The 14612-nt window shown below is 44.9% G+C and overlaps 1 protein-coding gene across 2 annotated transcripts; it reads right to left on the minus strand.

Annotated features, from left to right (window-relative positions):
• Nucleotides 1-4497: 4497 nt before the first annotated feature.
• Nucleotides 4498-13685, minus strand: mmaa (metabolism of cobalamin associated A). 2 transcript variants are annotated; one of them, XM_070991714.1, is made up of 7 exons: nt 13594-13685; nt 12836-13262; nt 11794-11916; nt 11374-11544; nt 10562-10647; nt 9599-9748; nt 4498-6356 (listed from the first exon to the last, which is right to left on the minus strand). In XM_070991714.1, exons 2-7 carry the CDS (start codon nt 13260-13262, stop codon nt 6072-6074), a joined length of 1242 nt encoding a protein of 413 aa, XP_070847815.1. In that variant the 5' UTR covers nt 13594-13685; the 3' UTR covers nt 4498-6071. The 2 variants fall into 2 exon arrangements, with proteins under 2 accessions (XP_070847815.1, XP_070847823.1); XM_070991722.1 differs by lacking the exon at nt 13594-13685 and adding an exon at nt 13344-13457.
• Between the last annotated feature and the right edge of the window lie 927 nt (nt 13686-14612).

Here is a 14612-nt window from a genome sequence, read left to right on the forward strand (position 1 = left end):
GCAAAGAAAGGAAGATAAAAGAGCGGGATGGTGAGGAAGGTGGCGGCTCTTCTCCCCGCATATCACCTCCTCGAGCCTCTGAAGAGAGCTGAGAAATGATGTGTAAAGGCAGCGAGGGAAGAGAGGAGAGAATCTGACGGCTGCCTTCTGAGCTCGCCGTCTCTGTGTGACACCCTCCAACCAGAAAAACAAGCCTCGGTCTTAACGAGACGGACCACCTCGCATCACTTCCCATTTGTTTTGAAGCCCAGTTTATCTTTGAGAGTATGATGTTGGAGCGTTCCCGAAGTGCAGCCGCTCGCCTGCAGAGATGGAACAGCTGAATTCACTTAGGCAGACTTGGCCGGCAATTAAAGTGCTGGATTAAGAGTGATTGCATTTTGTGTCCTGAGGAGGCGCTGCCTGCCATCTTGAGAGGTCTCATTAACATGGCTGCCGTGGGCTGTGCTGAGCACTGCCACAGGCAGTTAAAAAATAATGGAGACATTATCAGCCTTAATGTCTTGTACCTGGAGTGGAGAAGATTTTATAATCACTATTGTGATGGGCCACAGGCTGCCGGTTGTGCGAAAGGGAAAGGTTGGATGAAGATAACCCTTTCTCTGACCAGACCCCTGTGTGTTTTTTTGATCAGCCACTACACGTGGGGAGTCTGAGCAGCTGGATTTCATTAATTGAGTGCTGGCAGCGTTCTGCTCTGGCGGCAGGGGTGAGTCACACTGGTGGGATTGGTCTCTCTCTCCCTGATATCATCTTCCAACCATAACTACAAATAATTATTCACTCAAATCCATTACCGGGGGTCAATCAAGTTCCCCAATCAGTTCTAAAGTCCAATTACTGGCGCCAAGGCTCTATTCGCGCCTTCCTGCAGATGAAGGCCTGGCCCGCAGGCCGCCCAGTAAATTACACATAGCAAACAGTGGAGTGTGCATGTGTGGGAGAGCCAGCCTCCTCAGGTGGGTAATAAAGCAGAGGTACACACTGGCGTCCCTGGGGCATTCTGACCGTACCATCTAGCAGACTTCACCGGGTTAAATAGAATTAGCCCATGCAACGCGACGCTCTCCGAATACCAACCACATCTCATCACTCTACAGGCTAGAGAGCACGCGGCATGCGCAGCGCAGCCTGGTATTAACATCCATCTCAGCAGCTGATATAATAAGACATGTCGCCATAAGGGTCTTCTTATAAAGAGGCTGCACGGTGACCCATCAGAGCGGCATAATGAGTGAGGTGTTACATCTACAAGCGTGCACGCACACACACTCACTCGGGGCTTCGCTGCAGCTCTCCAACCCCATTAGCGTGTGGCTTCTTGCAGCGTTTTGCAGCCGTCTTGAATGTGAGGCCCGAGCCTGGAGGAAATGCTCCTCGTGCACTCATCTGTCACTGCGGAGACAGCAGCGCAGCCAGCCGAGTCGGGAGCGTCCGGGTGGGCAACAAGGCGGCGTGCGGGTGTGTGCGAGTGACAGGGGATGGATGGCTTGTATGTATGTACAACACGTGTAGGAGGTGAGCAGGACGGGCGTCCATGTGTGTGGAGGAAGAGGGGAGGGCGAGCCCGTGCGGCGGTATGTGCTTGTGTGCGAGGGGACGGGGTGAGGCTTTGTGGATCAGCAGCCCATGACCGGTTGTCACACTCCACACACACAGCTCCCAAATCAGCCTGGTAGGAGGGCCGGCCTGACATTTCCCTCAGTGTCAGGCCTCCCTCACGAAAACAAGCCGACTATAACGCTGACACAACCAGCCAGAAGAGGAACATAGATGTCTGTCAGCGCTACGAAATGCTCGCTTTGGTTGCTGACATTTGTAGCAGCCCCACTGTTGAGTGCTCGTTGCAGACTTTGAGGTTTTGAAGGGGAAAAGCTGAGTTTTTGGACGGCGCTCGCAACACGAGGGCACCGTTTTGTTTTGTCCCGAGCCAGGAAAGCATTCTGACTTCAGACTGCTGACACAAAGAAAGGCTGTCAGTGTAAGCCCCTCCATTAAACATGAAAAAACCTCATCAAAGAGCCAGTCTCTGTCCTCTGCTTACATTCAACAGATCCGGCGAAATGCTAAACACATGTGGACGATTCCCTGTGTTTAGGCTAAAATGGCCGAACACGATCCGGCAGCATTTGAGTTAATCTTCCTTAGTGGAACCGCATGGTGTTGTTTACACTGGAGACAACCATGTGTGTACATACATGCGTGTGTGCGTGTGTGGACCGTGTCCAGAGCTGCAGAACTCACTGTTCCCTTTTGCAAAGCCAGAGCAGTTACAGTGTGTATGTGTTTGTGTCAGCATGATGGAGGAGAAGGGTGTTACTCAGACCTAATGAATCCATCTGCATTCAAGGGGCATTCTTCCTCTTGTATGCAGGCGGGAGCGAACGAGCAGCGACCTGGGAGCACATCCAGCGGTTGGGGGGCTCAGGCTCGGTATTTCCAAAGCAGAGCAGCAAGGACAAGCGTGGATTAGTCTTGAATTCGCCTCATTTTTCTTTTACCCTTGAAATATAGGCTGTTTGTCAAAGAGAGGGCTGAGGCCGAAAGCTGTGCAGTCACACGCTCAACCCTCCCGCTCCGCTCTGCACTGAGCATTGCTTCTGTGCGTTTCTCGGCGAGGGCTGAGAGTAGCCGAGGAGGGTTTGGCACTGAGGACGAAGACTACAGTACAGCCTGTGCTCCAGGAGAGTGGCAGCTGCTGATGTCCTCACCTCTGAGTGACCTGGCACCCCAGGCAACCTCAATGAAGAATGGATGGAGGGCAGGAGGCGGGGGCGTTATGAAGGGGCGGGTGGTTGGCACTCAGGGCCCAGTCATTAGGATAATGAATCCAGAGCTGAGTGGAATTTGGGAGACCTCTAGTGGCCGAAGACAGTCATAACTACCACCCACAGCGTGCTGATGTACAGTATCATGAATAATACACATACTTTATAATATCAAGTCTGGATTTCTGTTTGCTGCTGACCAGAGGACAGCTATTCACACGTTCATGTTTCATCCCATCTTTATTTTTATTTCTCTTTATACTTTAGTTACATAACTTCTGTTATGTCTTGACGACATCAAAGCCTGGATGGCCCTGAACTTTTTAAATTTGAATGAAAATAAAACGGAGGTGTTGATGTTTGGACCCAGTGGCCCCTGTGAAACTCCCCCTGTTGATTTGGGCCCCTTGGCCCTATATGTGAAGCCAACAGTCTCAAACCTGGGTTTTAAGATGGACGGTGATTTTAAATTGGACCGTCAGATAAGTGCAGTGGTCAAATCGAGCTTCTTCCATCTCGGGCAATTGGCAAAGGTGAAGCCTATTCTCCAAAGTCAGCACTTTGAAACAGTGATTCATACCTTTGTTTCTTCTCGGCTGGATTACTGTAACGCCCTTTATTTTGGAGTCAGCCAGTCTTCCCTCTCACGTCTCCAGTTGGTCCAGAACGCTGCTGCTCGTCTCCTGACTGGACCACGTCAGAGGGAACACATAACGCCCGTCCTGGCCTCCCTCCACTGGCTGCCTGTGCATTTTAGAGTTCACTTTAAGATTCTTTTATTTGTTTTTAAATCTTTAAATGGTCTCGCCCCGCCTTACCTCTCTGAGCTGCTTCATCTTTACGCTCCTGCTCGGTGCCTCAGGTCAGCTGATCAGCTGCTCCTGGAGGTACCGAGGTCAAAGTTGAAGCTCAGAGGGGATCGTGCCTTTTCTGTCGCTGCCCCAAGATTATGGAACGACCTACCTTTGTGCATCAGACAGGCCCCCTCATTGTCCATTTTTAAAACTCGTCTTAGAACACATTTTTATTCCTTGGCTTTCGACCAAGCTTGAGACCCTGCTCCTGTTTTATTGTGTCTATTGTTTTTATTGTTTGTCTTATATTTTAGGTTTATTCATTTTATCTATTTATTTATGTTCCTATGTGCAGCACTTTGTCACAGCTGTGGTTGTTTTTTAAAGTGCTTTATAAATAAAGTTGAGTTGAGTAGTTAAAACAAGCACCAAATTGTCTGGAGTTGGATCAAAATACAGCTGCTCTGCTTTTAACTTGAACTAAGAAACCAGAAGAAATGACCCCAGTTTTACTACGCCGCCACTGACCTCCAGTTCATCTTTATGATGCTTGAATGAGTTACTCCAACTTATGTTTTTCTAATTGTTTTGAAAGCACTAAAAATTCAGGATGGCAGCATTGCTTCACTGATCATTCACTTCTTTACATTTTTGGGAAACATGTCTTTCCTCGGCCTGAAAATGTCACTTTTTCCAAGTTCTGCACTCTTCAGCTGTTGGATGGAGGAAGAACATATTGAGTCTATATGTACAGGACTGCACCACCAGGCCGACAGAAGGCTCCACCCACAGAGCTCCATCACTTCTTTTAAACTGGCTGAACCAAACATTTCCTGGATTACATTATTTTACTCATTTGATCTATTTTACTACACATATAGATTTTTTTTATGTTATTGTCTTCTTTATTTGTCAAGGCACCATTTAATTAGATTCAGAGTTACTCAGAAAAAACTTTATTACTGTGCAGTCCAACACAACAAACCAAAATACTGGATAAGAAAATCACCACAAAGCTGAATCAACACTTCTGACGGTTTCCTTTAAAATACATCATGTGCTTCACAGACAGGAGGATTTTATGGCTTTTGTTCTGGTTTGCAGTCTGAACTGAAGTTTACGTTCACACCAAATCTGAGACGATTAGTTAATCAATCGGTTTTGATAACTGATTCATCATTTAAGTCTTTTATCATGAAAAAATGCTGAACTGTCACTGGTTCCAGCTTCCAGCAGCTTGTCTCTGTTTTAAATCACCATAAACTGAATATTTTAGGGTCGGACAAAAAACAATTTTCAGACACCAATTTGGCCTTTTATAGACTGAATGATGAAGCTCTTAAATGACAAAAACGGACAGATGAACAGATAGTGAAAATAAAGGGACAGTTGCATCTCTAGTTTGTGGTATTTTCAGCAGGATACTGGGATTCAGTATACGGAACAGTCTTCTGCTCTACACTGAATAAAGCAGCAAGTCTGTTTAAATTAATAAAGCAGCTGCAGCGGCATTATGAGTGTGTGACTTCCTCTTCGGTGCTCCGGTGGTGTCCAGGACTGCGTTATGAAGGTAATTCAGAAAATATTAAAGTGTGTTTTGCCTGAATTAGAAGCAACTGTGCAGCTGACTCATTCAGGGGATACCCAGCGCTGACATTTCTGGCTCCAGAGTGCGGGAAAAAAATTTTCATTACATCTTTGACAAATCTCAGGACTAATAATCGTGGAGGTAACATTAATCACTCCCCCTTCTTTCATATCGGGAGCAAACAGGAGGAGAGAGGAAGGCTCGGCCAGCTGTACTGACAGGTTTAATGTTGTCCATTTAAGATTCACATCATTCTTTTAATATTTAACTCACAAAGAACAATAGCAATAATAGCGTCCAGTGGCTCCTCCAAAGAACATTTTATTTGTTATTAGATGCAGTTCAACAAGAGAAACAAGTGATCATAACAAAGCTCGGCCGATCTTTCATTAGCACTCCCCTTTTGTGGGTTGCAGACAGTTTGTATTATTGATCGCTGTGTGAGACGATTGGCTAGAAAGTCTCGTATTAGATCACCATTTGATGAGCCTGCTCGTAAAAATGAAGAGCACTGTGCAAACTCCAAACGCATCTCATCAAACAGTCTGTGAGGGTTTGTAGTGTATTGTTGTTGAAGGCTGTGCTTCAGAAAAGCAGGCCGTTTGCAGAGGAGCATCTTGTATCTCACGGCTAAAACGCTTCATTTTGCCGTCCGTTATCCCAAAAGTGAATGTGTCTTGAAGCTGTGGGCGAGAGGAGTCAACTGTCAGCGCTCTCATCTCTCTCCTGATTGGGATTAAAGCATGCAGACACTCGACGTTTCTGTGGAGGGCTGACTTCCATCTGAGGTGTTTTAAATTTTAAATCGAGTGGAAAAAGAGCAAGACTGCTTTTTTGTGCAAACATATTCTGACTGTGTGCCGTGGCCCTCATCAGCCGCCAGCCATCCGTCCTTCTCCGAAACTGCAGTCCCGCTGATTACTATGAGGCTGAGAAGGCTTTGAGAAGCAGGTCGGCAGCCAGGCCGGGGGAGATGGCGCCTTTGGTGACCCTCTCCTCAAGGTGGGGCAGAGCGCCTCTGACACTGGGATGATCCTGGAAATGGCGGAGGACATTCTCCTGGATCAGACTCCACATCCACACCTTCTGCTGGGCCCTCCGCCGGCCCTGCAACTCGCCGCTGGCCAACATGACGTCCCGGTACGACTCCATCTTGGCCCAGAGCTCTGGGATGCCCTCGCTGGTGAGCGAGGAGGCACGGACCACCTGAGGAGGGAGTTTGGGGGAGGAGGAGGGAGGTGCAGGACGCATGTGTGAATTTAAAGCATCTCATCTGGACCGATGAGGAGGACGCTGATGACACAGCCTTCCACTTTATTCAGCATGGAAAGATTTCAATGACATGTATGGACTCATGTCTCATATTTAAGATTCTGTTTAAGCCACTTTGTCAAACTCACAGACAGCATGTCCAGAAAAATCAAGGGCAGCTGGCAAAGCGAAACCTTTCTGTGAGAGCAGCAAACCTCTGGAGCCCAGAGGTTTTATCTAAAGGAACTTAAAATGTGGCGATAAATGGTCCTGGAGGCCGAATGACTGAGACGGATAATCGTCTCCAGGCTGATCGTCTCCGTTGTTGGACTCTGTAAACTGTCCAACAACGGCAAAAATATTTTTCTTAAAAGCTAAAATCTTCTCATGTATGCAGACATTTTTGTAGATTAACTCTAAAATGTCTTAAAAGTGTCTTTGATCTCATTTGATGGTGTTTTGTTTGTTTTTCTGCACTTTTCTTGTGACTATGTTTAAAGAAGGAAGCAATAAAAAATCTATAAAACATATTGCTAAAAATATTTCACAGTGCAAAACAAACCGGGTTTCTTTTGATAAAGACATATTCTAACTCAGCTTGAGCTTTGTTTTTAATAGTTATGCACATAGTTAATTGCAGGTGAGTCTGAGGAGTTTCTGCTCTTTCTGTTCTGTTGTTTTTTCGGCGGTTTAAGATGTTTTTTGTGACGCACTTCCATCCTGTAAGAGGCTGTCGTGTCACTTCACAAACAGCCTGAGTGTTTGTCTCATAACACCTTGTTCACACCAGCGACCTGGGGATAAATGTCACTTATGTGTTTAGTACAAGCGACTGCACGTCTCTTGTCAGAGCTTGCCACAGATTCAAGAGCGCATGATGAAATTCAGGGTAACGTTCGGATTCAAAGCAGACACAGGAGTGAAAGTGCTTCCCGTTTACGGACAGAAAGTCAGGGCGTTCGATCGTGCTGCACTGAGACGCCATGAAACAGCTTTTATAGAAGCTAGCTTTCTGTTCTTTAACACTTCATTACACATATGAATTAAAATAAGAGGATGGAGGCAAGAGAGGAGCTCGGTGCTGATGTCAAATACTCAACAACCTCCAGACCGCTGAGGAGTAATGAAATTACACGTATCATTTGGAGATAATTTGACATCAACTGGCGAACGGTGTAGCCGAATGAGACAAGCCTGATAAATATGAGAGGCCTGTGATCAACAGCCAATTATGAATCCTCTAATTACATCATTAAGTTAATCATTTTACAAGGATTTGATTCAAGTCTGATGTAAAAACAGGAAATCAAACTCTGAGAGACTAACTGTACCGCACATTCGCTAATTATCTTAGGGCCAGTTCGTAATCAATAAACAAACAAATTAATAAATAAGTAAACACACCCCTGCTGGTGTCGAGTCGTGCAGATACGTTTGGTTTTATTTTAACAGGCAGCACCGTTTCAGAACAACACAGCTGAATGCAGTTTTGTTATTTGCGCCCACAGCAATGAAATTTTGGATTAAAAAATATTTTTCTTAAAGAGACAGTGTCCCTGTTTCTGTGCTCAATCCACCAAACTGTGAAGAGTTTTCAGGGGAACTACTTTCTCCTGATGAATTTACCTTTTGTGAAGCCGTTCGTGAGGGAAGTGAGAAAAATCTGGATGTTTAGTGCAACTGAAGGCTCGCACTTTCTTAAACTGAAGGATCCTACACTTACCCAACTAATGATCCCATAATCCAACTCAGTTGCATTTCTGTAAGATCCTCGCTGCCTTTTCAACGTCTTTCAATCCTATTTCTTACACACAAGCTCAAACTGAGATTAGAAGTTAAGCAGAGTGAGTAGAAGTTTATTTATTAGACACTTTTCAAAACCAGGGTTAAAAAGTGCTTCAAAGAAGCAAAAAAAGGACAAGAGATGAAGAAAGAAACGGATGAAAAAAAGGATCTGAATGAATGTTTTAAGACGAGAAACTGTGAAAGAATAGGAATAAATCGGGGCGAGGAAGCATCAATAAATAAAATGCCTTTGAGAATAAATAAGCCTTGAGATGAGTGATTCTCTCAGACTTCCTCCAGTGTCACAGAAGACATTCAAGTGTTTTCACAGGCTGAACTTATTCCCTCTGACGAGTAAGCCCACTTTAATATGTAATAACGGTGGAGTGGCCCTTTAAGACACTAACAGAGACCACAACTCGCACTCATCACTGCTTCTTTCAGTTTGTAGAGAAGTCTTATCGTTAGCGGAGCAGGCATGATCAATCGATCGACAGAGCTAATTTGACAATTCACAACAAAAAGTCGTTTTTAAAGCTAAAAGTCCAAATGATTTCCACTTCCAGCTTGTTTAATGTGAAGATTTAGCTTTTCTGTGATATCATTGTCTATTGAATGTTTTTTGGATTTATGATTCGAAGGCATTCAATGACGCCACCCTGACCATTTCTTTCAACAATTTTATGGAAGAAAAAGTGAATTGATTGAGAAATTAACTGTTAGTTTCAGCCTTAATTGCAAGTCAAAGCAGAAGAGCATTTATGTCATTCATGTCGTATGTTTTCATGCAGAAGTTGGACTGATGGAGAATCGAGAGTCTGAATGGTAGATTGTGGTACAGAGAGCAAAGGTAAGACGGCGTACAGAGAGGAGCGACTGAGGAGCAGCCGTCGAGCTTTTATGTCGAGCGTGCAGGCTTCTAATCAGCGAAATGCATGACACAGCAGCCGAGTATTCAGAGCAGCGGGAGTGGGGGGGGGGGGGGTGAGGCGGGGGTGTTTCCTGGCAGCTCGCCCAGAGGGCAGATGCTGCGCTGAAAACAAAGGGACAAGGCCAGGAAGGCAGGCGGGCGAGCCGGGACATGCGGGGAGGAGTGAGACACTGCAGTACTGAAAGTATGATGCTATGACATCACCACCACCATCCTCATCATCATCATCATCATCGCCATCTACCCCCTCCCTCCCTCCCTCCCTCCCCCTGGCTCAGCTGACCTCTCGGTGGGATGGCTTGTTGGGTCCACAGAGCGTTGCTGCTTCTGCTGCAGCTGCCCAGACGGTCACATGTCCTCCGCTTGTCACTTATCCTTTTTTTATTTTTTTTACATCATTCTGTTGTTGGCTGCCTCCATCCCTACGCTGTCTAAACACACACAGTCATTCTCACACACACACACACACACACACACACACCTTAGGGTTCCAGGACTTGGACTGTCTCCTGAGCAGCTTGAGTGCGCTGGTGTATTCGGCCTGGATCCTCCTGGCTGGCACCACCAGATCTCCATCCGACTTCGTCACCACCACCAAGTCGGCCCTCTCGATGATGCCTCTCTTGATACCCTGGGCAGAGATTTTGGCATTAAAGGGGTGGGCGGGGGGGGGTCATTAACTTCTCAAAACACTGAAAATAAATCTGTTGTCTAGACGTCTAATCTGCAGAGATCTGAGCAGAGAGACGACGGAGCTGCGTTTTTCTGCCAGTTTACTTTCTATTAATCAGACATTGTTGCTTTCTATCTCATGGTGGAAGCGCCTGACTGATCCAACACAGGGAAAGCAGCTGAACGCGTTTCATTTTGAAGAGTCATTTTACTCCGTTTGGGTCACATAAAGCATCACATCTCGATGCGAGTCGACGTTCATCTCACACAGTTTTGTGGCATTCCACTGCACTTATCTGAATAACATACGCTTACTGTTTTTATGTTGGTTTGATGAATTCTTGGTTTCACTTAAGACATAATTACAACAATTAAAACAAATGCCACTTGAGCTGCTGAATGTCCCACAATAATCACCACATTAATCCTACTGAGTTCGGCTAATTCAGCTAATTCTTTGAGCTAATTAATAAATTGATTAGCATACGGTTGACACACTTATCTTGACGTAAAAAAAAGTCAGTTTCTCCACAATAATGTACATTTGTGAATGTATTTAAGCAGGAAGGTGATTCACAATGTAGATTAATACATAATCTAATAACTAAACTTTAACTCAAACCAAGTATGCAAACAAACTTATGTGAAGCTTGTGTAATGTTACTGAATTCACGCAGCAGCAGAGAACATTCAGTAGATTAACACCACGAGCCGAGAACATCTGATTCTCTTCCTTCTTTCTGGCTTGTTGCTGCTGCTGTTTTCCACTGACCTGCAGCTCATCGCCCCCTGCTGGTGGAATCAGCAGCACAAACATGTCAACCATGTCGGCCACTGCAAACTCTGACTGGCCCACACCTGGAAACACAAGAGAGATTCCAGTGACAACACGACAAAATATGATGCCAACTCCTCCAGAAACACAAATCAATGATGAACTTAGAGCCTCCAGTCTGCAGGTTCATTTGATTTTACAGCAGCATGCATGAAGAGCAGGAGATTAAAAGTTATTCACCGTTAATGGTCTTACTCAGAACTTCTCAGAAGTTCTCTTGAATAAACATGAGCCTCCGCAAACTTCAGATCCATCACGCTGAATAAATTCTAGCCTCTGAGATGCAAAGAAGGCGTCTGATGAACAGGGCCGAGTATCAAACCTCAACACTTGATCGAATGTTGTGTCTGGAGCGCCGAGTGCCAGAAAGCACTGAAGTTTCATTGAATACTTGCTGAGAATGTTCTTACTCTTTGATCATGTATTTCCTGACTTCTAAGCATAATTTTGTTAATTTTACAGTGTTTTTAATTTGCTCTTGTAAGGTCGTATTACAACATTTTGACTGAGTACTAATGATGAACATCAAGGGAATGAGCCACCGTGCTGAGCTGCCACTTTTCAGTTTTTTAAAGAATCAGTTCACTGAAATATGATGCAGAAGAAAATATCCCAAAAGTGAGACTTTGTAGTTTTGGAATTATAAAAAGAAAAATCAGCTAACTGGGTGAAATTTGTCTCATATGGATAAAAACATTATCATTATTACGGCTGGAGTGAAAATTCACTTTGACATCACAGTGTCTTACCTACGGTCTCCACAAGGACGATGTCATATCCCGCGCCCTCACAGAGAACAATGGCCTCGTTAGTCGTCCTGGTGACTCCGCCGAGGGTTCCCGAGGCCGGAGATGGCCTGATAAAAGCGTTCATGTCCCTGGAGAGTTCAGTCATACGAGTCTTATCGCCCAACAGAGACCCTGCAATAAGAGAGATGAGTCAGTCTGTGGCATGAAATCAATGATATGAGGGAAACTGTGCTGCTGCTGATTGTACAAATATTATAGCTGGAGCCTAATTAATTACATCAAAACATAAACGCTGAAATCACTGAGCCTGAAAAAATAAAAATCTTTACACGTCGCTTTACAAGCGCCCACATTAATCTAATGTTGTAAAATGTCCAATAACAGCTCTTCACAGCAGAATCACATGATCTGTGATGTTACCTCCTGTGGTGCAGGAGGACGGGTCAACGGCCAGCACCGAAACTTTATGTCCACGTGCTGTCAACATCTTCCCCACCACCTCGATGAAGGACGACTTCCCCGCCCCCGGAGGACCTGACAGACCTGAGAAACCAACAAAGCCGTCAAATCAGCAAAAGCTGGAACCAAGAACTGACTTTAAAACAGACTTAAATACAAGATCAGCAGTCAGTGTTAGCGATCGCTGGGATGACAAGGTGTAGAGAGCATCTGCGTGAGGCACTGCTCTCAATGACTGCATGTTATTCTGCATGCAGACAAGAAGAATGACTCACAACAACAAGAGCAGTGTGAGATGAGAACATGGAGCTCTTTGGTAAAATGTCAAAGGTACAGGCCTGTGTACACACAGCATTAAACTGAGTCAACAGCTAAGGTTCATTTCAGTGCAGAGCAACTTTAAAATACTGTAATGTGCACACGTCCTGCAGAAACCTCAGCAGCTTAAATCAGCTCGCTTTGGGATTTCAGCTCAGTTTTGGATTCATTCAGGTGCTGCGGTGCAGTATTTTGTTCACACTGCGAGAAATTTAATTTACAATGAGCCCACAGTATCGCTGAATTGTCCAGGAGACTCGTTTAAAATGAGATCCCAACTCTACATCATGGGTCCTGCACTGCTGTAGCCTGGCGTCAAAGCCTTTTCTAAAAAAATCATGTTGCAAAGCGTAATACATATTGTACTTCCAAGGCACCTGGAGGATACAGGGTCCATACAGCTATACTGCATGTTTATTGCTGATGTTGTACTTTGCAGTGGTGTTGAACTGGACTGAAGTGTGCTGAATGGCGTTTCTAATGTTTTGGCCACAAACACAAGGGAACACATCTCCATATAAAGCAGTTCAGTACAACACCACTAAAAAATCTAAAAACTGCTTACATATTTTTACTGTGCAATAGCCCAAATTTGACACTGTCTTTTATTATTCATATTATTCCCATGTGCTACTGAAAAGCCACTGAGAAGCTGAATAAACCTTCAGCCACTCAGCCCACACACCTACTCTGAAGGCCACCGGCTTCCCTCCGTTCTGACTCTCCTGCTCCCTCCTGTAGGCCAGCACCCTCTGCAGCAGCACCTGGGCCAGCTCTTTCTTTCTCGGATGCTGTGTCTCCACCAAAGTGATGGATTCAGCCAGAGACGCCCGCTGTCCTCCGATCAGCCCCTGGTACAGTTTATCCAACAGCCTTTGCTCAGGTCCACTCAGGTCCTGGATGTGCTGCCCGAGGGCTGTGCTCACACCTCTGCTGCGCTGGCAGCTCTGACCGGGGACGGTGCTCTGGTGACAGGCGTGGGAACCTGTGAAGACCCCTTGGTGGAGGCAGCATGTCCGGCTGACTGAGGGGACAGTCAGTGAGGGAAGGGGAGAGACGTGGCGGCGGAGGGAGACGCCAAACCGTCGCGTTTTATGGAAAATGTGGGACATCTGGGAGGAAACAGGATGAAAAACAATCAGCCAGGAGTGATTTTCAACTCATTATCGAGGCTACAGTGTTATCATGCTAACTTGAAGAGCGACTTTTCTGTCTCTTCATATGTGGTGCCGAAACAGACACTGCTAGCTAAAACATGGCTAGCTAAACAACTTTCAGACGCCAAAGTTTGGAAACTGTTCGCTGTTTTAACGGTTGCCCTCCATTGGACGTTCGGCTAGCGTCGCGTCAACACTACGGTTGTAAATCAGCTGTCGAATATATAGTTAAGAAACAATTTATAAAAAACTGTCCATTCAGTTTAAAATGAGAAATCACGCTGACCTCGTACCAGCTGCATTGAGGTGTTACAGGTTAACCACTAACGCTTGTTTCATTCATCCTCTTCCTGTTTCCGGTGACGTAAGGCACCGCCCCCGACAAATACTTCCGCCGATTCACTTATACAATAAAAATATCTTTAAATTCTGTAAATGAAGATATCTACAGAATATATCTTGAAAGATCTTTGAGTTGTTTACGAAAAGTATTAAATAAAAATAAAAATCTAAGGAGGAGTGTAGACACCTTTAGCCAGCAGGTGGCAGCAGAGGTTAATTTTCACATCCCATATGAACCCGAAAGCTGGCTGGTTTCCCTAAAAATCATCAAACTTAACATGTTATGACTCTCTGGCTGTAATGCTGCCAACGCATTCTTTATTTGTCACTGCGCACCTCCGTGCTGAAAAGGGAGCTCGTGTGGCCTGCAGAGTATTTTAGACAATTTCTCTTGACAGCGATCATATTAGAATATACTGCTTTTGGCTCACTTCTTGAATTCCTAATCACAAACACCTGTCTGTCCTCATGAGCTCATTGGTTAAAAACATTAAATCATCTAAACCTTTTAAGAGAGGACTGGCAGAGGCTAATCCAAAAGATTTAATTATAAAAGATTAAAATTTGTTGTGCTCTTGGACTAATTAAGCACATTATAGACAATAAAAATGTGGGCAAAGAACTTTTATTTGATGGGCTTTTGGACTCATTCAAAGAACAGAAAATAGTGGGTCTTTATTTGTAAAATAATGCACACTTAAGTTTGAATTAGACTTGCGATACTGAAAATAAGAACACAGCAGTAGTGATGGAGAATACACAAAATCTGCATCCATTAAAATGCTTTTGAAAAAATAGCGTTTGTAATATTTGTTTCCTGAAGAACTGACGGATCATCAGCACATAAGGGCTGTAACAGACAAGGTCACTAAGACACTCAGTCTCTGGTCCACCTGACGTGCTCAACTGGAATTTGGGAGAAACATGCAAACTCTTGGGAGGCAACAGTACTAACCACTATGC

Source organism: Chaetodon trifascialis, chromosome 2 (genome assembly GCF_039877785.1).
Source record: "Chaetodon trifascialis isolate fChaTrf1 chromosome 2, fChaTrf1.hap1, whole genome shotgun sequence".
Taxonomy (NCBI): Eukaryota; Metazoa; Chordata; class Actinopteri; order Chaetodontiformes; family Chaetodontidae; genus Chaetodon; species Chaetodon trifascialis.